Source organism: Hemitrygon akajei, chromosome 5, assembly GCF_048418815.1.
Source record: "Hemitrygon akajei chromosome 5, sHemAka1.3, whole genome shotgun sequence".
NCBI lineage: Eukaryota > Metazoa > Chordata > Chondrichthyes > Myliobatiformes > Dasyatidae > Hemitrygon > Hemitrygon akajei.
The window spans coordinates 64,131,058-64,154,522 of NC_133128.1; the positions used below are offsets into that span (position 1 = coordinate 64,131,058).

General features: G+C 38.1%; 1 protein-coding gene across 2 annotated transcripts in view; it reads left to right on the top strand.

Moving 5' to 3' along the window:
- The window catches only part of LOC140727831 (interleukin-1 receptor accessory protein-like 1), a 1,400,327-nt gene that overhangs the window by 586,177 nt on the left and 790,685 nt on the right, over positions 1–23,465 (top strand). For both annotated transcript variants that reach the window (XM_073045632.1, XM_073045631.1), the window contains exon 3: positions 20,256–20,535. In XM_073045632.1, the coding sequence (XP_072901733.1) occupies positions 20,256–20,535 (280 nt within the window). The remainder of the gene's footprint in view (positions 1–20,255; positions 20,536–23,465) is intronic.

Below are 23,465 nucleotides of genomic sequence, written 5' to 3' on the forward strand. Positions count from 1 at the left end.
ATTCACTTTCATCGGAAACTTGGGATAACGTCACACGTGCATTTGATCTTGGAGTATGCAAATGCATGGAAGGTGCTGCAATCTTTGGAGAAAGTGAAATTCCCAGTGCAGTGCAGTAAGTAACAGTAAAAGAGTGATATCTCTTGCTTTTGGCTTCATATTATAGTTTTATGAAGATGTGGATGCAGAAGCTGACATGAATGAACAGAGAGAAAATTAGTATTTTAAGTTAAATTTAAATTATTATTAATTCAATTATAATTAAAATTATATTGAAAATTAATATTGTGAAGAGTCTGGTCATGCTCTTTTGTAGAAGGAATTACATTGGACACTATAAATGGGGAGCAAATTTAGAAATCAGAGGTGTAAAGGGACTTTAGGATCTTCATGGAGGATTCACTAAAGGTTAACTTGAAGGTTGAGGTGGTGGTAAGGAAGGCAAATGCAATGTTAGCGTTCATTTTGGGAAAGCTAGAGTATAAAAACAAGGATGTAATGCTGAAGCTTTATAAGACATTAGTCAGACAACACTTGGTGTATTGTGAGCAGCTTTAGGCCCCTTATCTAAGAAATGATGTGCTGATATTGGAGAGAAACCAGAGGAGGTTTAGGAGAATGAAAGGATTAATGTATGAGGAGTGTTTGATGGCTCTGGGCCAGTACTTGCTGGAGTTCTGAAGAATGAGGGGGGGTTGCATTGAATCCTGTCAGATATTGAAAGGCCTAGAGAGAGTGGAAATGGAGAGGATGTTTCCTATATTGAGAGAGTCTCGGACCAGAGGGCACAGTCTCAGAATAGAAGGACGTCCCTTTAGAACAGAAATGAAGAGGAATTTCTTCAGCCAGATGTTGATGAATCTGTGGAATTTATTGCCACAGGCTGCTGAGGAGGCCAACTCATTGGATACCTTTAAAGCAGAGGTTGATAGGTTCTTGATTAATAAGGGTGTCAAAGGTTATGGGGAGAAGGCAGGAGAATGGTGTTCAGAAGGATAATAACTCAGCCATGATAGAATGACAGAGCAGAATTGATCATCTGAATGGAATGGCCTAATTCTGCTCCTATGTCTTAAAACTTTTTGTAGGAGGGAGACTGAAAATTTCGTTGAGTGGTGCCTCAACAACAACATCTCACTCAGTGTCAGTAAAGCCACAGGGCTGATTATCGGCTACAGGAAGAAGAAGCCAGTGGTCCATGAACCAGTCCTTATTAGGGAAAGCACATACGTGTCATCACCGAGAAGGCGCAACAGCACTTCTACAATCTTAGATGTTTGCGTAATTTGGAACGTCACCAAATTTTGACACTATTGATGCACTCTGGAGAATATCCTAACTGGTTACATCACAGCCTGATATGAAAATACCAAGGCTTGGGAATGAAGAGGCTATAGAAAATGGTGGATGGAACCCAGTCCACAGGCAAAGCCTTCTGCACTCTTGAATAGTTTTGCATGGATCAGTGACACGAGAAAGCAGTATCTATTAACAAAGACGCCACCATCCAGGCCATGCCCTTTTTCCGCTACTACCATCAGGCAGAAGGTACAGAAGTCTTAGGTCCCACCCACCAAGTTCAGGAACAGTTATTTCCCTACAAACACAGGCTCCTGAACTGGTGTGGATAACTTCATTTCCTGCACCCCTGAACTGTTTCTACAATATGGATACTCACTTTCGAGGACTCTTTCTCAGTATTATTTTATTTGCCATTTTCCTTTTGCATATTAGTTGTATGACAGTCTTTGTCTGCTTACCACGATCTTCATAAAATTTTATTGTATTTTTTTCCTGTAAATTCCTGCAAGAAAATGATTATCAAGGTAGTGTATGGTAACATATACTGTACATACTTTGATAATAAACTTACTTCGAACTTTGAACATCTTGCCTCTCGGTTTTGGTTCTGAGCTTAGCATAGAAACCATTACGTACTGAAGTAAGGGAGCCTATACCCCATAGCTTTGTACCATTTATATCTGATGCATCCAGTGCAGCATATTCATGAGAATGAGATAGCTAACCTTCAATTAAGTATGTCCATGTATTTTTTTCTGATTTTTTCCCCTCTATTTGAATGCATAGTTACGTTTGCAATTAATCAATAATAACCTCATTTGTCTCTGAATACGTTTTATTTGTTTTTTCAACTTTAAAATGTTATAATCATTTTTTTCAACTATTTCCAAATATGATTAACAGAAGATGGTTTGCTGAAGTCAGTCCAGCCACTGCCCACAGCCTCTGTAGCGAGCTGTGCTTCACATGGGCATGGCAGCAAGAGCAGCAGGGAGCTGAGGGCTGTGTGACTGCAAACATTTAGTGTGACATGCAATCTAGCCCGTTTATATTGGGTTGTCCATGAGAGATAAACTAGAACACAGATAGTTACAAGAGGAGAGAATTGTACCATGCTATCAAATTTTCAAATGAGATTCCGGAGCATGCATTAAATGCATTCCAAATACATCACAAATAACCAAGAAATAAAATGCCTCGTGTTAGTAGCTCCTTACACATATTCAGCCGGGGAAATTCTGTGATTCTGTCCTTTGACTCAAACTAATAATTACAGTTTTGAAGATTTGAATGACTCATTCACCAGATTTTTTTGTAGAAAGGCAAACAAGGGATGTATTAAGGGTAAAGGATATTATGCTTGGGATCATTCTGACTGATACAGTAAACTGCCTGTTTACAGGGAAAAGTGTTGGCAATGTAGACTGGAAAATCATCCTCACAAACAGTGCACAATGCTTTTAGACATCAAGACAATGGATGAGATGAGCCACGTATGGTCACATTCAAACTGTCAGTGAATACAATGTTCCTGATGTTGAACCAAATTAGGGCAGTGGATGAAGCACCCACTAAATGTATCACACCAAGGTGTTTGTTAAAGGGCAAACTGTGACATTTCAATTTGATTTAGAATCAAGGTGTAAGCCATCAATCACTAGGCTGTGCAGTAAAAGCCAATGAATTATATGCTGGACAATGTATAACAGACCTTGACTGACCTACTTGACAGATGATCTCTGAAGACAGTGAACCCAGAGAAACGAGAGATAGGGCATCAGGTTTTATTCCAGTCAACCAAAAAGAATCACACTTATTCTTGGAAGTAACAGAACCAAGCAGAGAGGACTGGAGAAAGTAGATCATTAAATCATGAGCAATGATTCCAGCTGCACAACTTGGATCAATGTGCAGAAGTTATTCATGGGGAAAAAAACAAACCAGAAGTGGAACAAGATTCAGGAAGACCCCAGTACCATAGAGGTTCTGCAGTTCTGTTGCCAATAAAAGGTGAAGATGCAGTGAGGAAGAAGTCCACATTAGAGAGACCCCAGATGAAACAGAATTCATTGGTGGGTAAAAGAGGATGATACATTCATTCAAATATCTATGAGTCCTTGTGAAGATAGTGTCCAGGGAAAGCACAACTAATTTCAATGTTCTTTTGCTCTTTATCATTATTAAAAGAGATGTAATATTGATAGGTATTGACTTTAAAATATTTTTGTGTGACCATCTCTGCTATCTGCTTTGCAAAATCACAGTGTGAAATTTGCTGGAATGGGCCTGCTTGTGCGGGAATAATAACAAAATGGAAATGCAACTTCTAAGTTCAAAGTAAATTTATAATCAAAGTACATTTGTGTCACCGTGTACAATCCTGAGATTTGTTTTCCTGTGGATGTACTCAGTAAATCCAAGAAACATAATAGAATTGATGAAAGACTGCACCCAAATGGATGGACAAACAATGGATGTGCAAAAGACAACAAACTATTCAAATACAAAAGAAAAAATAATAATAATAATGAATAATTAAGCAATAAATATCAAGAACATGAGATGAAGAGTGCTTGAAAGTGAGTCCATAGTCTGTGGGAAGTGTTCAATTATGAGGTGAGTGAAGTTATCCGCACTAGTTCAAGAGCCTGATGGTTGAGGGATAATAACTGTTCCTAAACTTGGTGGTGTGAGTCCTGAGGCTCCTGTACCACTTTCCAGATGGTACCAGTGAGAAGAGAGCTTGGCCTAGGTGGTGGGGGTCCTTGATGATGGATGTTGCTTTCCTGTGACAGTGTTTCATATAGATGTGCTCAATGGTGGGAAGGGCTTTACCTGTAAGAGACTGGGCCATATCCATTATTTTTTTTTGGAGGATTTTAGATTCAAAGGCATCTGTGTTTCCATACTAAGCCATGATGCAACCAGTCAATATACTGTCCACCACACTTCTGTCGAAGTTTGTCAAAGTTTTAGATGCCATGCTGATTCTTTGCAAACTTCTAAGGAAGAAGAGGCACTGCTGTGCTTTCTTCATAATTTCACTCACATGCCATCCCAGGACAGATCCTCTGAAATGATAACACCACGGAATTTAGAGTTGCTGACCCTCTCCACCTCTGATTCCCCCAATGAGGACTGGCTCATGGGCCTCTAGGTTCCTTCTCTTGTAGCCAATAATCAGTTCCTTAGTCTTGCTGACATTGAGTGAGAGCTTGTTGTTGTGGCACCACTCAGTCAGATTTTCAATCTCCCTCATTTATGCTCATTTGTCACCACCTTTGATTTGGGCAATGACAGTGGTGTCATCAGCAAACCTAAATCTGCCCTCCTGTGTTTGAATGGTGGAATGACAGGCGGGATTGCATGCTACTGTACACTGCCGGGAGGGAGACTGTACCATTGATTGCCAGACATTGTTGCTCAGGGTCTTGTACTATATATTTTTTTTCCAAGTGAATAGTCTTCTTTGAATTTGTTATTCACTGTTTTTGAATGTTTTGCACCTTGGCCCCAGAGAAACACTGTCTCGTTCAGCTGTATCTATGTATGGCTTCAATGATAATTAAACTCGATTTGAGTTGACCTGTGCTTAGCTTCAAAGCCATAAGTATAAAACGAGTAGAGCAGGATGATTAGCACCCAGCCTTGTGGTGCACCTGTGCTGATGGAGATTATGGAGGAGATGTTGTTGACAATCTGAACTGACTGGGGTCTGCAAGGGAGCTTGAAGATTCGTACGGCCAGATTTGGGAACAGCTTCTTTCCAACTGTGATAAGACTACTGAACAGATCCTGACCCGGATCTGGGCCGTACCTTCCAAATATCTGGACCTGACTTGCACTACCTTACTTTCCCTTTTCTATTTTCTAATTATGATTTATAATTAAATTTTTTATTATATCTACTTCAATTTGTACTTCAGGGAGCGCAAAGGGCAGAATCAAATATCACTGTGATGATTGTACACTGTAGTATCAATTGTTTGGTGACAATAAAGTTAAGTAAATGAGGAAATCCAGGATCTGATTGCATAAGGACGTATTAAGGCCAAGGTCTTGAAGTTCATTGATTAGTTTTGAGGGGATGATAGTTTTGAATGCTGAGTTGTAGTCAATAAATATCATCCTGATAAATGCAGCTTCACTGTCCAGCAGTTTCAGAGGAGTAAAGAACCAGTGATATTGCTTCTGCTGTGAACCTCTTGTGCCAGAAGGTAAATTGGAGTGGATCCAAGTTGCTCCTCAGGCAGAAATTGATATGTTTCATCACCAACCCCTCAAAGCACTTCATCACAGTGATGTAAGTGCTGCTGGATGATAATCATTAAGGCAGTTTTCCAGGTTTACTCCAGGTTCTTTAATTTAATGAAGCATTTTGGTCATTCTCTACTGTCTCAGTGGGCAAATGAGAGAAGTTGGTGAGCCTATTGGTGAGTCCACATCCTATGTCTGCCCATGTGTACAAGAGATTTGATGTATGTGGTGCCATGACTTGCCACGTTGCATTAGTTATAGATATTGGGATCCTCAATTTTCACACATTTCATGTCCAAAGTGAACATGCTGTTGTGGATTTCTTTGGATGACGTAAATTGTCCCTGTATCCCTACCATGCTGGAGTTGTTCAATGAGCACTCATAGCTAACTCACTGCTCCAGTTCCTGCGTAAGGTCTGGCTGGATCCACGGCATCATTATTACCAAGAATGAACCCATTGTGTTCTTGAATCCTTGGTCTATACCTCTGTATCTGTCAAACTATAGTTGAATGGAGCATCTGCAAAGATAAAATCAACAAATCGGAGGGTAAATCCCATTGCAAACATTCCTGGCTCTGGGACATCCCAGGTATGCTAACTTTAACTAACAGCCTTACCAAAATAGGATGAGACAGCCATTCATTGAGCTTGTCATTTGGGATCATCTGTTGGTTCTGACAGGCAGTCACTGAACCAACCAGAGTATGGGCTATTTGTTGGACAGAACCCTATTGAATGACACACAAATATCCTTCAGAAGTTCAGTAAGGTATCAGGCCAACTTATTAATTCCCTCAGTAAAGAAGCTGTTGCAGCTGTGTTACATACAACAAGAACATTATAGTACAAGAACTGGCCTTTCAGCCCACATGTATGTGCTGACTATGGTAACAGTCTAACTAATTCCATTTGTCTGCACTGATCCACATCCCTCTATTCCCTACCTGCTTATGCCTCTTCAGGAAACCAATTTCTGTCTAAATGCCTCTTAAATATTGCTATTGTACTTCCACAGTTTAAATGCTATTGAGCCTCTTCCACTGGCAGTGTGTTCCAGGCACCTACCACTCTATGTCTACTGTGAACATAACTTGCCTCACAGATTTCATTTAAATTTTTCCCTCTCAGCATCGTTTCCACCCCAGAGGAGGAAAGATTCTGGCTGTTTATCTATGTCTCTCATAATTTTATTATCTTCTGTCAGGGCACTTCTTAGCATCTGATACTTAAAAGAAAGCAACCCAAGTTTGTCCAAATCACCTTTTTGATAATACTCTCCAACCCAGGCAACATCCTGATAAACCTCTTCTGCACCTTCTCCAAATCGCCACATCCTTCCTCTGGTGTGGTGACCAGAACTACACACAAAACTCACCATAGAAATCACCCGCAGTAGGGACTCGATACATTAATGTTCCAATGTAGAAAGCATTCAAATATATCACCATGCATTAACTGAATAACCATGACTTTAAAACTCGCAATTAATTGCAACTAACATTTTTAATGTCATGATAAAGCACATCAAAGCTATCTCATGATTAATAAAAAAAAACTTATGTTCAACACGTCAAGCCTCATTCCCTTCCAAATAAACTGATAAACTTCATTGAAACTTGGTAGAAAAATGAATGTTTCGCCCCTGGTTATTGATAACAAAAAATGCCATTTAAACTCAACTACATTTCAACATGATTTACATAGGGAGGAAGATGAGACTCAGCTAACTCTTTTTCCCTTTCATTTGAGTCTAAAGGAAGAAGATTAGATAGGTTCATTCCCCATCAAACTTGAAAATAAACACTGCATCCCCACCACTTAAGACCATAAGATATAGGAGCAGAAGTAGGCTACTCAGCCTATTGAGTCTGTTCCACCATTCGATCCTGGGCTGATCCAATTCTTCCAGTCATCCTCATTCCCCTGCCTTCTCCCCAGACCTTTGGATGCCCTGGCTAATCAAGAACATATCTATCTCTGCCTTCAATACACCCAATGACTTGGCCTCCACAGGCACTCGTGGTGACAAATTCCACAGATTTACCACCCTCTGACTAAAGTAATTTCTCCGCATCCTTGTTCTAAATGGACATCCTTCTACCTGAAGTCGGGCCCTCATGCCCTAGACTCCCCTACCATGGGAAATAACTTTGCCGTATCTAATCTGTTCAGGCCTTTTAACTTATATGGCCACATGCAAATAAACTATGAGAGTGTTTTGTTTTGTAATTACAGAGACTTCTTAAGAAAATGTACATTTACTTAAACCATAGATCTGGGACTTAAGAGAAGCAAATTTGCCATTTCCATGTGGCATATATAAGCATTTAAATGTGATAATGGGTGACTTTAAATAAACATTATACACATGCACCTATCTGCAAATGGGCTTTTTTGCTGGAACTAACTTTGTTTAAGAACGTGAACTTAAAAATGAAAATGACACCAAATTGTGTTTGTAATTTTTTTTATCACTTTGGACCACTTGAACTGATGTTTCTGTATTAGCTTTATAATGGTCAGTTCCTATGAAATTAATAAATTTAGTGGGGGGCGAGATTATGTAATGATTGTGGATCTTCCACTCCCGTTGCAGTTCTCTTTGTTCAAATTCTTCTAAAGCAGTGTTGGATGAATCTCAAATTTGTATGTGGTATACATACTTTGATAATAAATTTCAATTTTGATTTGAGAGCTTTCCAATCTAAACACAAGAGCTATAAGATTCTGCCAACAAAGTTCTTTTCTTGTTTGTTGCCTGGAGAAAAGGCTGTGAATTACACAATTAATTTAAAGTTAAATTCCACACACATAAATTGGATTTGGCTTTCATGGTAGAATGGTCTTCAGACAAGGTCAGTTTTTAGTCCATCTTCTCCAGGACTTCCAAGTCTTCAGCCTTTAAGGAAGCTGAGCAACCAACTATCTACTGGCACTTTTCTGCCACCACTGCTTCTTTGCGTGACAAACTGCAAGCCTAGAGTTTGGTAATGTGCTTGCGTTCCTATGGCATTTTAAATAGAATTGATCCCTTTTAAAAAAAGCCATTCTTCAATGCAGGTTGCTTTGCATTCTCTCCATGTTGCCAACAAAGATATCACTGAAACTACCAATACCCCTATCATCTGGGCTCTCTTGACAATTTTCTTTGTACCATTAAGCTCAGTCCTCTGTTGCATCTTTTTTGACAGGAACATTCATGAAAACTTTTATCTGACAATTAGTGAACCAGGAGACAAACTTATTCACTTGTTCTCTGCCCTCGCAAGTTTACTTTTGAATAAATCGGTGCCTATTCAACATAAGAACAATTTATATTGCCTCAAATTATTTTATGTGGTGTCGTAAATGCAAGTGAAAAAGCAAATTATAATACTGGTGAATTCCTCCTTCTATTCTTCTGAAATAGGATCTGTTGTATGAATGCAAATATCTCCTGGAAGCATATATTTCCATACGGAGCAATCTTAAATAGTTTTTTTAATATTGCCAAATATCATTCTTCATTTCCCTTTTGTTTAGTGTCCAGCACTCCAGTAGCTCACTTGCCTTCTTCTAAAGGTTAATATGTCATTACGTAATGTATCTTTCATGGGAAGCTTGTTGCTCCCTGAAATTGTGTGTACCTCTTCCTGAATTGGAACTAAAGGCAAATCTCAGATCAGTACACTGGATAACTTTTGCAGTGCCCTCACTGTGGAATAACTATTCTGGAAATGTCTTGTTCACATCAAGGAAATGTGATATGAGTTTGTATCTGTATGGTATATTTAGTTCACTGGGTTTGGTGCTTAAGTTTTTATATCTCAAGGTTTACATTAATAATGACAGTTTCATGCCATCACATTTACATTTGAGCCCATTAAATCAGTCTGGAACAGGCATAGGCATAAACTGCACCCACTCCATTCATTTCCCATGCCAGCCAGCACTTGTGGCAGCAATTCAGATGAAGCACTAGTTGTTAAGGTTGTTTCTCACAAGTTTTGTGATGAGATTTCAAATGGCCTCACTGAGGTCTTTCCATAGAACTCCAGATGAGAATTTGATAGTTCTGTTACGAACCCCATAACTGGGTCACTTACCAGCAAAGCTAGAGAGGTCCGTTGAAGTCTGATGATACTATTTTTAACAGTATTTATTAGTAAAAAGTCACAAAAATGGTATCAATGCAAACATACAGATAATACACGTCGTCAATACTAAATCTAAAAGTGCGGGTATATTAATAATCAATAAGAAATAGCTCTATCGTTGTCTAGGGGATAATGTATTGTCCGATGGAAATATAAAAGTCACTCAGTTCATTCAGGCTGCAGCCTTTGGTTGGAGTCAAGAGAGAGATTTTAGAAACTTGCCAGCTTTTCCTTTTTATGATTTCGATCCTTCAAAATTTTGTTGGGGTGGCCTCTTCTTTAGCTCAGCCGTTTTTCCATGGTAAGCCTGCCAATTCCCAGGCAAGGAAAAAGGACGCACGCGAGCCCCACCGGCTGTCGCTATTAAACGCTGTCACGGGATTTCTAGCGTTTCCCCTGGTGCGTCTAAAGGGGTTGTTCCCCAGACCCCAGATGTCAATCAGGTTGGGATGATGCAATCCCTCAACCAGCCCATTCTGGTCATCTCCTGAGGGCTTCAATGAATAGTACATTACTCAATACACAATTCCGTCTCCAAGAGATAATGGCCGTTATCCGTGGCTTTGTCTCGCTGAGGTCAGGACACATTCCAAACCCTGTGTATTCTGGATGTCTCTCTCTCATTTCCTGGGTCCCAGACCCGAATTAATAGCGATCTTGCGATTCTCAAAAAGGAGGGGGCTACTTTGTACCCTTCGGCCCTCAGAGTTGTGGCACATTCGTAACAGTTCTCTGTTGTCAAAAGCTGTTGAAATGTTGTTGCTGATCAGAGACATGTATTGAAAAGTTCAAAGTAGTTGTAGTTATTTTGTTTTACTTATTACAATTATCGCAAGTGATCAAAAGAACAATTCCTTAAATGCTATGAAGTTTTGGAAATTATAATTGTGGTTGCAGTACTCAGCTTGAAGTTAAAAGCACAACTTTGCAAACAAACTTTATATTTTGCAGACACTCTGTGGCAATCAGATGCTAGCTCAGTACACCTGTATTATTGTTCAAAAGATACAGAATAAGACAATGAGTTGTTTAATTTGGTTGTTTCAAACAGACAAGCTGACTCTTAAGTTGCTTAGTTTAAGGAAGGTTACAGAACAGATCGATAATATCATTTAGCTTATCAATAACTGATGTGCTTATAGTTCAAAGTTTTGTGTGATCTAAGAAGTTAGCTTCACTGCATTAATAACTGTGCCTCCAAAAATGCTTTTAGATCATTTGTGTTAAAAGGATATGAGGAAATATCTGTCATGGTTCTGTTTGGCTGTTCCCCTTTAAAGCTCCTTTCTCCCTGATTATGCCCTAATTTTAGTCATTAGATTTCCAATTGCTGCTGGTTTACTTAATTACAGTACACCTGGTTTTCATCAGAGACTGAAATAAGCGCAATGGCATCACTATCACAGGTTGCCAGTTTGTTGGTCTATTCTCGTGCAATACTCATTCCCTTGTCTGATTAGAACCGTTAGTTCTAAGCCAGCTCTAGTTTCATGATAGTCCCTGTAAATCTCCTTCTCCTTGTCAAGATTCCTCCGGTTTGCTGCTCTATGTTCACGTCTACACCAACATCCCCAGCTCAGTTGACGTGCCGGTGTCCTGCACTTGGGTTCTCCTTAGTCGCCCCGTGCAACAATATCATATGTGTGTGAAGACACCCAAGTGGAAGAAAAATGGTATAAATGTAGAGAGCAGTTCACACTTATTAGGAATAGAGTAAAGAACAGAAAGAAGCCATGAAAGAAATAAGGGGTGAACGAGAATCCATTCTTCCCGCTTCTTTTCCTGTGATAAGAAGATTCATTTGTCTGCAGTTTGGTATAATTTTACAGTACGTAGGAATTACACCTGAGTTTTGGAAATCCTTACTACTTTGTTTAAAAAATGCTTTGCGTCTTAGAGATGCTTTAAATTTAAGAAATCCTTTATGCTTTGAGAACTGCTTTGTATTTTAGAAATGGCTTGTAATTTGGAAATATTTTGTAAGGTAGAATCTGTCTGTGGGAGTTTGGAAATGTTTAAGATAGAAATCATCTGTGAGTTTTTAATGTTTTAAGAATGTGTGGGTTTAAATAAATAAACAGTGCATTAAACTACTTTGCTAGAAGTATCTTCTCCTTTGCAGGGAGAGAGGACTCACTGCTTAAATAGTGGGTATTGGTACCTAAACATGCTGTGGAGAATAAACAGGAAAGTGAACTAGTCTTTTAAAGATTGGGTAGTAATCATATAATCTGCCTTTAGTGAGGGTACTCATGTCTATTTATATCCGATAGGGCTTAAAGTCTTTGTTTGAGTTTAGAACTTTGCAGTCAGCAAACCAAATACTAAGAGAGTGTTTTAATTCAAAGTCAATAACCATGGTCACACTACATAGACCACAACCACTGGCATAAAAATGAAAGGACAAATGTCACACATCTTTCATTCTGCTCAGGACATTACGCTGCAGCAAAGAGGATTTCAAAACATCCTTGAATTGTTTTCTCTGTCTGCCTGCTAAACTTGATAGAGCCAAGAACAGAGTGTTTACTTCAAAGATATTTAGGCATGCTGACATCACTCATGTTGCTGACTAAACACCATCAAGGCCTAAGTGTGACGGTCTGAGAGTGGACATTGACATTTTCACACTTGGCCTGGCAGTGGATTTGGAGGGAAATGTCTAGACAGCATTGATGACATTTCTGTAGTGCTTTGTGATGCATCCCATAATATTCCTCGGCTCTGAAGAGGATATAAAGGTGGGAATCTCTACTTTCAGGTAGACTGAGAACTCTGTGGTGGGTCTGACCTTCAAATACTCTGTTGCTCTGGCAGAAAGGTCTATATGCATCGGGGTGACAAGTATTTCCATTATTGATATTTTTCTTTACTCTCATATCCTGGGAGTCAGCGCTCAACATCAATAAGGGTGTGATACCTAATCAAAATGGAGATCTGAACACCAAGAACTACTGCCAGAATGTTAACAAACATTTACTTCACTAAGGAATATTAAAGAGAGGAAAGATATTTTGTTTATGCGGAGTCTCGGGTATGGAAAGAAACCTGAGTCAATTTCTGACTTGCTGCATCCTTTCTCTATTTTGATATGATTGATAAGACAAAGATTTGAAATACTTACCTTCATAAATGACAAATTTCTTATGTTTCATGGTCCCAAAATTCCCTTATATGTTTTCTTCACTGTTGAAGCAAATAGGTTGCAGGTAGTTATGGTTGATGTGTCCAACACAATATTAGCTATGGATTCTGACAAAAGAACCCCGTCTGAAGATACTACACACAAGTCTGCTTGTGTATGCACAAATAGAAAATCAAAAGGTTTTCAGCAAAGCATTATCTTTCTGCTCGTGACTTATCAAAGGAATAGAAGGATTCTGTGTCTATATTACTAATAAATCCTCTGGTGTCTTTCCAAATCTGGAATGGATTTACAGATATATTGACAGTATAACAACTGAAAATATAATATCTTATCCTCATTCTGTTTGGATGATTAATTAAATTTTCTCATGACTCAGCTGGTTAAGAAAATGAGTCACCAAGCTACAAACAGAACAGGAAGTTTCTCTTCATTTCTTGAAGAGAAGTTAGTTGAGCTCTGCCATGCTGAAGTGTAGTAATTATTCTTGAAGCCATATGGATTGAAGGAAGAATCGGCCAGGCTTTGCATCCCTGATCACTGCGAATGAAACCCTCAATTCTGCTCGAGAGAAGATAAGGCAGAAGGATCATGTGTTGTCTTCTGGAACAGTAGTCCAATAAAACCTGATTACTCAATAGAAGAATTACTGGAAATAATGTTCCAACAAAGAATCAGAGCCTTCTGGAGGAGAAAGGAACTTATTTTTTAACATTTCTTCACTATCTAAACCTGTTTGTTCCATTGACCCAATATGAAAGTCAGATTCAAACTGTACAACTGTTCTGCCTTTATTGAAATTCATTTTCAATATATGGGTGTGTTGGCAGAATAGTTAATGATGATCCATAGTTGTCTTTCACTGATTGGCGTATTCAGCCATTTCAGTGTGACACTAGGATTCAACCACATTACTTTGGGTCTGATATAATGTATGACCAAATTAGTTACGAATGGTGGATTTCAATGACAATTCACTACTTTCATGAGTCACCATTATTCATGGAATATTTTTGTTTAAGAATTTATTTAACTGAATTAATTTAATTGATAGGTTGCTACCAAGTTCTTAGCTGAGATAATGCTTGTTCAGTGAGATTTTGTCCAACCAATGAGAAACAAGGAAGTGAGATCTCATTTAATAGTTGAAGATATTCAGTTAAACCAATGAAAAACAGCATGTGCATGTATTTACTATTGTAGTTGATAAGTTGGATGAAAATCTAGAACAATTATTAATTTGGTGGTTTATGCTTTTTGGTATTTTGCAAAAGTTTTAGCATGAACATATTTTTCTATCTTTTTAATGAAGTGATTCTCAGAAAATGTACACATTAGTGTTTGCTTTTAAAGCAAGGTACCAGAATTTCTTTGGCAACATGACACCATGATGAAGTGCTCTATGAGACTGAATTATTATTGTTAACATTAATTTTTACATACTATAAATATGAAATGCCTGGGCGTAGTATTTTAATGCACCTTTTATTATGGCCTATACATGACACACAGCTCTCATCAACTTTCTTGCTTGGCACTGTGCTTGTGGACTGATATTAATAATGTGCTACTGAAAATGTCAGGATATATCTACAATAATAACATCAGAAATACAGCAGCAAAAAGTATTTACTCCTTCTGACCAAGATTCCGCCTGGAGATTTTTGATCAGTAGAGACTCCCAGCTATCTCCAAATTATTTAACTAATTCAGATGTCCACAAATCCTCATGTGTCTCAGCAACATTATATTTAGATCTTGTTAAAGACCCAAGAGTGTTCTTTAGACATCCCAGCCCAGTGATTACTGACATATTTATCGAGTTAATTTAGTAAATATTATAAAGTACTATTTCTAAGCAAGAAAACCATATGTGAAATTAATCATTCTACACAGCTTATTTAGGGTATGCATTATCTCTTAAGTATTGAGTGGGAGAGAATTAAACTTGACGCCAATTTCAAGAAATACATAACATCATACTTACAACATCTAATAGTATCTTGGCATGACATCAAGTTTTATAATATACTTCCAAATATTAATAAGCTTTGCCACATTATGCATTTTTAAAATATTACAGAAATACTTTAATTAAACTAACTGAAACTAGTATTTATTAAAAGCCGTATGAAACCCTTCAGTTTCACTAAACTTTGAAAAAGTAAATGTATCTTCCCTGCATAGTCTTCCCCATATGTGACCCCAGATCCACAGAAGCAAAATACAGCAGATGCTGAGAATCTGAAAGAAAGCAGACATGCTAGAAATATTCAGCATGTAAGACAGCAGGAGAAGAGAGAGATCATTTATTGCAACTGAAAAGCATTAGAACTAAATATACCTTAAGATGTAGAACAATGAGAAAAAATCAAGAAGAAAGATTGTTGTTAGGACATAATGAGGAATGATAAATTAACTATGGTAATGTATTGATTCCTGTCAAGCAATAAGCATATTGATATATATCATTTTATCCATTGGACATTATAGTTCCAAGATCAGATGCAGCATATTGTAAAGTTAACTCTTCTTTATTAAATCCAAAATCTGCCATTGCAGTAGCCATTATCAGAAGTTTCCTGTGTATGACCTTTTTAGATTTTTTTTCAGAACCGTTCAGTAACTTGTCCTGTTAGATCTTTATGTGGTATCACCCTACCTTATAGAAAAGGGTCAAGTTAACTTGGCAATTAAGCATGTTCGAATGACATTGACCTCCTGTTGCATATGTGGTTGTTGCCCTTGGGGAAACTACAGTAACTCAGCTGGATCCAAATATTTCCAACAGAAGCAATTTATTTACTTCCATCAAAGTTTACCCTGATCTTTCAGTGCAGTACTCCATGTTCACTGTTTCTTTGAAGAAAACCATCTAAATATTTATTATTGTCTTCAGTTACTCACTCTGGCTTCTTAATACAAACCAACATCCACAACATTCTCAGCATCAGCTTCTTTTCCCTGAAGTCTTTGGGAATCATTTGCAGTAAGCTAATACTAATTGATGGACATTTTGAGTCATGGCCCCAAAAGGTACAGGGAAAGCCATTAGATTTGATGCCTGGTTATCTGAATCTATATGCCATTTTGAACTTGTGTTGTAAAATTTCAGCACCATGGAGAGCTGAATCTGTATCTTCTGTTGGCAGGGGTCAATGTTTTTAATAGCTTAAATCCAGTCTTTAGGAAATACGCACATGCACATTGATGTATTCTTCAGTGGAATTTAGTATCATTACTAACATACACTTCTTAAAGCACTGACCTCATTGGCATCAAAACCTGTTCTCTGGTTGTTTTAGCTATCGGTAAGTGTGCAATTAAATCATATGTATGGCATTTATTTACAAAATGGTTGTTTTTTTCTGCACTTGTTACACATTTTACCAAAAGAGGCACAATTCTCTTCTGTGGAACTCATGTTTCCTCATACAATTCCAACAATTCCCTGATCCTGGAATTTCTTTAGCCTTAAATATAAGAGATTCTTCGGTTGATAAAAATCCAGAGCTAAGCACACAAAATGCTGGAGGAACTCGGCAGATCAGGCAGCATCCATGGAAATGAGTAAACAGTTGATGTTTCAGGCTGAGACTCTTTATCAGGACTAGAAAGGAAGAGGGAAAAATCCAGAATAAGAGGGTGGCAATAGGGGAAGGAGTATAAGCTAGAAGGTGACAGATGAGGGAGAGGGGATAATATAGCAAGTGGGAGTTGATAGGCAGAAAAGACAAAGGACTGAAGAAGAAGAAAGAATCTGATAGGAGAGGAGAGTGGACCATGGGAGAAAAGGAAGGAGAAGGGGCACCAGGAGGAGGTAATAGCCAGGAGCGGAGAAGAGAAGAGGTAAGGGGCAGGAGAAATGGGAAATTAAAGAAGGGGAAGGGGAACTTTTTCTGGAAAGTGGAGATATCTGTATTCATGCCATCAGATTGAAGGCTACCCAGATGGAATATGAGGTGATACTTCTCCAACCTGAGAATGGCCTCATTGTGACAGTAGAGGAGGCAGTGGACAGACATGTAGGAACAGGAATGGGGTTAGGAATTAAAAGGACTGGCCGCCAGAAAATACTGTTTTTTTGTGGACAGAGCGAAGGTGCTCAATAAAGTGGTCACCCAATCTATGTCGGGTCTCACCTAAGTCGAGGAATCTGCATCAGGAGCACTGGATACAGTAGATGACCCCAGCAGATTTGCAGGTGAAGTGTCGCCTCACCTGGAAGACCTGTTTGGGACCCTGAATGGAGGTGACAGAGGGCAGGTGTAGCACTTAAGCCACCTACAGGGATAAGTCCCAGGAAAGAGGCTGTTGCGGAGGGGCGAATGGACAATGTAATCACAGAGAGAACAACCCCTGCTGAAAATGGAGCATGGTATGGGAGGGACAAGATTCAAACTTGTCTTGGCATGTAGCTTCTTCTTTAGTCCTGTCTTGAACCTTTGTCATGCCAAGAGATTTGTTCCAGTGTAATTGGACAACACTCACCCCCTTTCACTGAGCTCTTATACTTCTGTTTTATATTGATCATATGATTTATTGGCAACTTGCTGCCTTAAATTCACACATCTCAAAGGGAATTTTTCATGCACTGGCAATATCAAAACAAATTTCTGAAACACAAGTACTCCTTTATTACCCACCCCTGACTCATTCTATCTAATTGGAAGAATCTTGACAAGCTTCTATCCCTATAGCAGTAAGAAGAGTTGCTCCTCAGCTTGTTCCACATTCTGCTCCAGTTCGGTCATCACAGCCACCTCTTTTCTATGTTTCTATTTTATTATTTTGAGAGCTTGTGGTGGCAGTAGAGTATTTCCTGAAGCTATCAGACATTCATTTAAGTTTTCAAATAATTTTCAAATAATATTGCTGAATATCGGTAGCTCCATTGGCTAATTGGAAGTTTGGTTGATCACCAAACTTGGAAAAATGTTTGCAGACATTTTGGCTCCAATTGAGAAGCCATCATCAGTGCACAGTTGAGTGTGTTGTCTCCTCAGAATGCCAGCTTATATATTCCTCCGGGGCACAAATGGATATTGATTAGATGTTGTGATCAAGATGGCTGGTTCAAAACACCGTGAACAGTTTAGCAGTAGAAAATTATGAGTGGCTAGCTTCAAGGGAGCTCTGTTGGAAGTGTTTACTTCGCTGTCAAGATTTTGAGATTATTGGCAACTTATTGATTGTTGATTTTGTTCTTTCTGTTTCCATCGTAAGGGTTTATATACCAGATCTATGACGATGTGTTTGCTGATGAATCTTTCTGTAGAGTTGAAACTCAAAGCACAACAAAATGGGACTGAAAGATCAAATGTTATCTGCAAAATCCAGTGTAGTGACTGCAACAAGTACCACTTTGGTCAAACAGATAGAAAACTATTGACCAGGTTACACAAGCAGAAGGCATGACCCACTCTCAGTAGTATCAGCTCACAAAGATAAAGTAAGACTCCATTTCGAATGGACAGCAGCCAGAGTCTTGGCTCAAGCAAGACCAAGAAATGAACAAGAACTTCTTGAAGCGTGATTCTCTGCAGAAGGATCCATCGACAAACACAGCAACATAGATCCGATATATGAACCCTTATGAAGAAAAGAGAAACAACAATGTCAACAATCAACAAATCAACAGTAATCTTGAGATCTGGACAGTGAAGCAAACACATCCAATGGACCCTCCTAGGGGCTGGCCAGTCAGAATCTTCTACTGCTAAACTATTCGCAGTGCTTTGAACCAGCCAACCCAACCACAATGTCTAATCAATACCCATTAGGTCTCCGGAGGAGTATATAAGCCAGCGTTCTGAAGGGACAACACCCACAGCTGTGCACTGATGAGGGCTTCTCAATTGGAGCTGGAACATCTGCAAACATTTTACCAAACTCAGCGATCAACCACATTCCAAACTTTAAAATAATCTCACCCACTCCCATAATATCAAGCAAAGTAAAGTAGAGGTTGCCTTAAGTAATCACATTCACCTCTGCTAACAAAAGCAGGTATTAGTTCATCTTTGGTAATAAGTGTAACAAGGTTCAGATTCAGAGTCATTTATTTATCACATGTACATCGATACTTACAGAGAAATGTGTCATTTGTGTGAACAGCCTAATGATGTGATGAGGACAGCCTGCAAGTGTAACCCCACATTCCACTGCCAAGGTTTGTTACAACAGAAGATGATAGTTACTGATGTAAAATCAAATAACTACACAATGGAAGGAAAACACCCTACAGGTCTCTAGAAGAATTTAGACAAACAAATAAACTCAAGCGACCTCGCTGACTCATATGTCGCATTTACTTAATGACGAAAAGGATCTTTTATGGCAGAAGGTGAAAAGGGGTGATAATTTGAGACTTGGTTCTTCTAAGTCTTCAAAGCTGACCTGGTAAGCTTTTGAAAAGCAAAAGACTGCTGATGCTGGAAAACCCAAATAGAAGTGGGAGGCGGAAATGTTGAGGGTAATCAGCAGGCCAGGCTTAATCTGTGGAGGAAGAAGGAGCTGACAGTTCAGGTCATGTTTTCTCATTTTCCCCATTCCCCCAGGCATGTGAAAATGACAAAACAAGAATGAGTTTAGCTGAAAGGAGAACAAATATAGAGGAGAGGATGCAGACTGATGTTGTCCAGGTGAGGGAAGTAGATAAATAAGTACTGCCAGATCTCCCTGGGTGGGGGGGGGGGTGTAAATGGAGCAAGATATGTGATGGCAGTTGGAGAGAGGACAAACATGTTGGAATTGTGAGAAGCAGAACTTAGTAGTTGTTGGAAATTAGAAATAAAAATGAATGCTGCAAGTATTCAGCGTTATCAGATAACAGCAGTGGAAAGTAACGAAAGCGTATTACTGTTATAGGTGGCAATGAGTCAGTTGCTAATGGACAATAAATGCCAGTTTTTCCAGTTGATCTAGACTCTATCTGGAAAAGGGAACAGGTTATTCATTTTAAAGTTACTTTCATTTTTTTCAGCTTATGTTGCGTGTACATTTATCCATCGTTCTTTCATATGCCCTCCATTTTTAATTCATATCCCTCCTCTCTTTCTTGCCCCTCATGGCATCGAACCTTTGTTTTCTTGTTGTGAAGAATGATAATAAGGATCAAATTGATTTAAACAAATTACTAGATTACTGATGGTGAATCGTTTGACTCAATCATATCTACATAGAGTTTCTGTTTGATTGAAGGTAATCTGGCTGGGCAAAGTCACCTACTTTGAAGGTTAAGATGGCTTTAGTTCGCCAATGTATTGATTTTTCTGATTACATTATATAATTGTTACATTGTATAAATCTGCTTTATTGAGTTTTTACAATTTAGTAAAGTTGCATGAAGATGAAACAAAATGCCATCTGGTTCAATTCTAACAATTTTTAAAATTTATTTTTTCACCAGCTGATGGATGTACTGATTGGTCCGTGGATTACAAGAAGTATCAAGTCCTTATGGGAGAACCAGTTCGAGTGAAGTGTGCATTATTTTACGGATACATCAGGGCGAACTACACCTTAGCTCAGAGTTCAGGACTGAGCTTGATGTGGTACAAAAGTAATGGCCATGGGGACTTTGAAGAGCCCATTCCATTTGATGGAATTAGAATGAGCAAAGAGGAAGACTCCATTTGGTTTCGTCCAACAGAACTACAGGATAGTGGACTTTTTTCCTGTGTATTAAGGTATGATACATTCTATCTTATAATTCTCTGATAAATTTCACATAAAAGTAATTAACAAACATACTATTATCTTGTCTATTCCTGTTCTGTGGATTAAAAAAAAAATTAAATTAAAACTTAAACTCTGCTGAAAAGTACAAATGCAGCCAATCTAATTTGTGCACCTTGAGTGTTGCTATGTAATCATTGGAAGCTTTCTCCACCATGTGAATTGTTCATTCAAGGAAAACATATCCTTAGTTTGCTCTCCTAATGCACTCAGGACTGAAGTGCTGACTTCAGTACCTCTTTCCTTTCCAGTCCTGAAGAAGGGTCTTGGCCTGAAATGTCGAATATTTATTCCCCTCCATAGATGCTGTCTGACTTACTGAGTTCCTCCATTTTTTTCTTTGCATTGTTCAAGTTTCAGAATCTGCAGAATCTCTGTGTTTACCAATCAATATTTTGCAAGATGACTGTGCTGTCACAAATTTTCATCCAATTTCCATAGACTTGTAATGTTTTATATGAAAAAAATGTTCTGTTGGTCCTCAGAGATGCTTGCTTTTAAAAAAAGTGACAAACTTGCAGTTAAAAAAAGGATCTAGTGCTTTCCCGGCATATATGATGAATAATTTCTTATCAGGCTTCAGACCGGCTAGAGGTATCGATTATAACCGATGTTTTGATGATGAACTCTGGGCATCATCCTGGAGAAGATGGAGAAGTTTGCCATCAAAACGTTGGTTATAATTTACATCCCTACCCAGCATGAAGCTCGAGATGAGTTTAAACTTGCAGTTGTCTTTAAGGAAGGTCATTGAGGAGTTTCATGGGCAGGATAGAATGGATTTGGCTGTAAGTGTCAGCAAAATTATGTCAAAGAATTGGTTAACAAGCTGGATTGCAGTGATTTTGCTTCAGTTATTTCTTTCCTTTTGTAACTCTGTACTGTTTCCTGTTTGGTATTTATTGCTTACTGCCACAGGAACAAAATTCAATTTAATTAAGAGTACGATAGCATTTAGGTTAAATGACTAGATTAGCTGCATGAATTATTGATCCAGTGAAATGACTTTGAATCCCACAATTACAGGTATGGAATTTAAATTCAAGTAACTGTATAAACTATGGAAATGTAAAAACTAAAGTTAGTTTAAGTGACGGTAATCATGAAGTTACGCGATTGTTACATAAATCCATCTGGTTTGTGGATATTCTCAAGGAAGGAAATCTGTTTCCCTTTCCTTATTTGGCCAATATAGGACTCCAGATACACCAATGTGTTTGACCTTTAACTGACTCCTAAATTCAGGGACATTTAGGGATGGCCACTGATGTTCATAGCCTTTTAACAAATAAATGTTCACTGAACAGATTTTGACCTTTCATTATGGTCTTTATTTTCTGGAAGTCATGTTGGAGGGATATAAATAAGATTTTTCACTCAACAAGTATTCCCTAGTCCTAGTCTCTATGTTTTCCAAAGTATCAATATCACTCGAGTGTGTCATTGAAGACACCCTGCAGAATATAGAGTTTGATGTTCTGGTCAAGTATTAAGTTGGTTGATTGCGTAAAGGCAGTTAACCCATGTTAAGACATGATACATTGTGGGCTGCCAGCCAGATGAAAAAAAAATTGGTGGTTTACCCTAAAAAATACTTTCGGTTTTCTACATAATAATTGCAGGCAACTTGAGGAAGTTATGAATTGATTGTTGAGAGTAAAAGTCATATTGTTTTTGATAAATAAAGAATCAGCTTCAGGAAAATTAGCTGCAGTATGCTTGGGTATTAATAATGTTACTATGATAATCTCAACAAATGCACTTCATATAATTTAAACAATCTAAGATGAAAAGGTCAGAAAACTGGACATCTAGCTATTTTAGTATAAACATCTAGTGTATTTTTCAAGGGAAATATGTACACTTGTTAGATCTTCTTGTATTACAATTAAACAGTAATCACAAAGTTACTGAGTTTGTATAAGCTGGACTTTGCTTAGTTGCATATCTATCACTGTTAAAATTATCCAGTTGAGCGAACTACAGATTTACAGAGAAATTAATGATCTGACCATTGGTGGAACTCAGCAAAGTGAAAAAAAACATATTGAAATTAGTCATGTCTAAAACAAGATCCCTAATCCTTCAGCAGAGAGGTGTACTCACTCTACTTGTCTCACTATGGTATAACAATTAGGAAGTTATTTCTGCTTCATGTACTTAATATTCTGTGCACTTAATCATAAATTTATTGGGAAAAGCAACATTAATTCTGTTTATATTTATTTTCTACTATTGAAACAATTATATTTATAATTTATTTTCATAATTAATCTTTATAATGCCCTTGTATTTTAAAACACCTTCCTATTTTAACTGAAACATATAGTATGTGCCAAATATGTATCAAGTGAGCTTCCAGACATAATTTATTACTGCATTTTCACATGGGTGACTTCCTGCTGCGTTATATAATGACGTTTACTGTTAGAAGTATGTGGATGAAGGGTGAGGACAAGATGGCCTTTGTTTCTAAGTCCTTCACAGTTAAATAGTCAGCCAATAGGGCTGCCTGCCTGCATAAATGAAGAATAATTGGTCCTGGTTGATTGCGGGTATCCTTGGAGCCATTCGTAGTGAGATTCAAAACCTTCCATACAATAAGGAGAATGTTGACAACGGGGAAGCAGAATAATAGATTGCCTTGTTCGTGTTGCAGATTACATTCCTCCTGAAGAAAATGTAAAGTGGAGCAAATTTTTTGTTGTTGTCAATTTAGTCCTCTTAGTTCACCATCTGATTAACAACCAAAATCGCATTTACAGTTTAGATGCTGATGGTATTTTTGAAGTATTTCAAACTGTAGTTTCTCTGCAGTGCATGTTTTACCCTGCACACAAATTTGTCAACTCTTTACTGAATATCATACTGTCAGTTGAGG